The 3,309-nt window shown below is 33.3% G+C and overlaps 1 protein-coding gene across 1 annotated transcript; it reads left to right on the top strand.

Moving 5' to 3' along the window:
* The first annotated feature begins 963 nt into the window (after window positions 1-963).
* Window positions 964-2,238, top strand: LOC112099613 (protein FAR1-RELATED SEQUENCE 5-like). Its single transcript, XM_024187028.1, has one exon. It carries the CDS (start codon window positions 964-966, stop codon window positions 2,236-2,238), a length of 1,275 nt encoding a protein of 424 aa, XP_024042796.1.
* Window positions 2,239-3,309: the final 1,071 nt, after the last annotated feature.

Below are 3,309 nucleotides of genomic sequence, written 5' to 3'. Positions count from 1 at the left end.
TTATTCTTTTTTAATTGATATCAGTTAATTTAGAAAATTTTGGCCCTGTGTAGTTTGAAGACAACTGTGACTTTTGTGCACTAAATCCTGGATATCTCTAAGATGAGAAGTCTGAATTTGAATCTGTAAAGTTCTTCCAACACTAGATACATTTATCTATCCAAACATATATTATATTTAATGTCATATGTTCTATATAAATGCAGTTAAATCATGGAATTTGGCTGATAATTAGAGGCTTGGTTACTTCAGTGATTCTGAGCAATCAACATTCTTTAATCCATATCTTCATTTAGAAAACTTCAAATAGAAAACCGTAAAATTATTTGAACTCTTGAAAAATAAATATTTTTATACATATATATTTTGTAATTGTATTCCTTTTTAATTGATATCAGTTAATTTAGAAACTTCTGGTCCTGTGTAGTTTGAAGACAGTTGTGACCTTTGTGCACTAAATCCTGAATATCTCTAAAATGAGAATTCCGAATTTGATTCTGTAAAGTTTTTCCACAACTAGATACATTTATCTATCTAAAAATATATATTATGTAATGTCATATATTCTAGATTAATACAATTAAATCATGGAATTTGGCTGATAATATGAGGCTTGGTTGCTTCAGTGATTCCGAGCAGTCAACATTCTTTAAGCCATATCTTCATGTAGAAAACTTAAATAGAAAACCATAAAATTATTCAAAATCCTAACAAATATAGATTTTTACCAATATATAGCTTGTAATATTATTCTTAATTATTTGATAACAGTTACGTGTAAACGTCTGGCCTTGTGTCATTTGGGGATAGCTGTGAGATTTGTTTATTGAATCCTAAGTATCTTTAAGAAAATAAGTTGAAATTGAATAATGTAAAATTTCTCTGTAACTATATATTTGTGTATCTAACCCTATATAGTATGCAATATTATATATTTAATCATGCAAATTTGCTGATAACAAAATGTTCAATATTGTTTTTGCAGTTATCAACCAAAATTCAAAAGAAGCAGAGTTTGACATTCCTTCATCATATGACATTCCTTCAACAGTTAAGGCAACCATTCTGCCAAGTGCGGATGATTCCTCATGTTCCATTTATTTTAATGGTAAGCACCTACAACAACTCACTAGTGAAGATGTAATTGAAAGTCAGTTTGAGACACTTACAGATGCTGAGAATTTTTACAGTAAATACTCAAAAGTAACGGGCTTCAGCATTCGCAAGAATGATATAAGGTATGATAATGATGGTGAAACCAATGTGAGACATTGGGTTTGTAATAGGGAAGGTGAGCGTGCTAAAAAGTATGTTGAAAGGAAAGATAGAATTCGAGAACCGAGGGCTGTTACGAGAGTCAAATGTCCAGCTGCTTTCAGAGTGAGGATGAATAAGAAGCTAGGTATTTGGGTTGTTAACCAATTTATCCCTGAACACTCGCATGAGATGGCAATGGATCATGAGATTAAGTTTCTTCGATCCCATCGATCAGTTAAAGATTGTGACATTGCTCAAGCTACTGCGATGAAAACTTTTGGTATTAAGACTAGTCAAATTATGAACTTTTTAGTCAATCAAGCTAGGGATGATGACAATGTGGGCTTCACACTGGAGGATTTGTATAATTCATTAGATGTTGAACGTAGATCTATGATGCTCGAAACAGATTCAGAATCTGCACTGGCATACTTAAAAGGAAAAGCTGATATGGATATGAATTTCTTCTGTAAATACATTGTAGACGAGGAAAATAGACTTGCAAACTTGTTTTGGGCTGATTCTATTGCTCGTTTAGATTATCACCACTTCGGGGATGTGTTAGCTTTTGATAGTACGTACAAGACAAATGAGTATGGTAAGCCACTAGTCATGCTAGTGGGAGTTAATTATCATTATGCAACATGTCTTTTTGGATGTGCATTACTTGTGGATGAGACAATTGAAACATACATGTGGGTGTTGGAAACATTTTTGTCTGCTATGAATAATAAGAAACCTATTTCTTTGGTGACTGAGGGAGATCGAGCAATGAGGAAGGCGATTAAAAAGGTGATTCCTGAAGCTCGACATCGTTTGTGTGTTTGGCATCTACAGAGAAATGCACAATCTAATGTACGTAATAAACCTAATTTCATAAAGGTATTTACAAAGTGTATTTTTGAATTTTTTACACCTGAAGAGTTTGATAAATTATGGTGGAATATGGTGGAGGAAGAAGGTTTGCAAAATAATGATTAGGTGAACAAAATTTATACAAAACAACATAGATGGGTAGAAACATTCTTAAGGGGTCATTTTTTTACCGACATGCGTACTAAACAACGGTGCGAGGGAATGAATGCATATATGAATAGATTTCTTCAACAGAAGTTAAAGTTGCAAGAATTTGTGTGACAAGTTGATCGAGCCTTGTCACACACAAGATACAAAGAATTGGAGCAGGCATTTAAAACAAAACATTCTAGTTCTTTGATGAGTACCCATCTTGAAAGCTTAGAGAAGCATGCTGAGAGCATTTACACTCGAAATATATATTTCATGGTTCGTGATCAGATTCACAAGGAAGCTCAATTCATGGTGTCGACCTGCGTGACTGTTCTGGATAGGCAAGTCTACCAATTGACTAAATTCTGACAAGCAGATAAGAGGTGGACTGTTGTGTACCACCCAAAGGATCAGAATTTTGAGTGTATATGCATGGAGTTTCAATCATCCGACATTTCGTGTTGTCATTTGTTTTTTATGATGAAGTCCTTACATCTTTCTGAGATACCTGATTCATTGTTTAATAAAAGATGGAGCAAAGATGCAAAAGTAGTTGAATGTCCACCGAAGTCATTGGATGATCAATCTAGGGATATTTTAAAAATGATTAGGTATGGGTCACTAAGTATCGAGTTCAGTGAGATTTGTTACTATGCCTCGATAACAGATGCTGGATACTTGAAATTAAAGGGTCTTATCACCCAACTCAAGTCTGAGATGATGGTGTTGAGTGGAAATTTTGAAGAGAAAAGAGAGATAAGAGTCTAATTATTAAAGTATGATGAGTCATGCTTTAATTATTAAAGTTTGTTTTTATTTACTTTTATAAAGTAAAGTATCTTGATAAGGGTCCTGTCTTATCAAGCTTGTCTCCTCCCCATCCTATATGTAAGATGATCTTTTCCTTTGTAAATCAGGATCAGAGAATAAAAGCGTGTGTTTCCTAAACATGAAATTCTAAACTTTCTTTCTTCTCTCTGTTAATGAAGTTTTAACATTCTAAGAGAAAACGGGAAGATTTAAATCTGTTCATTTTGAAACTAA

Source organism: Citrus clementina, unplaced genomic scaffold (genome assembly GCF_000493195.1).
Source record: "Citrus clementina cultivar Clemenules unplaced genomic scaffold, Citrus_clementina_v1.0 scaffold_3, whole genome shotgun sequence".
NCBI classification, from domain to species: Eukaryota; Viridiplantae; Streptophyta; class Magnoliopsida; order Sapindales; family Rutaceae; genus Citrus; species Citrus x clementina.
Note: the sequence above shows the minus strand (reverse complement) of the source record. Positions and strands in the feature narration are given on the sequence as shown.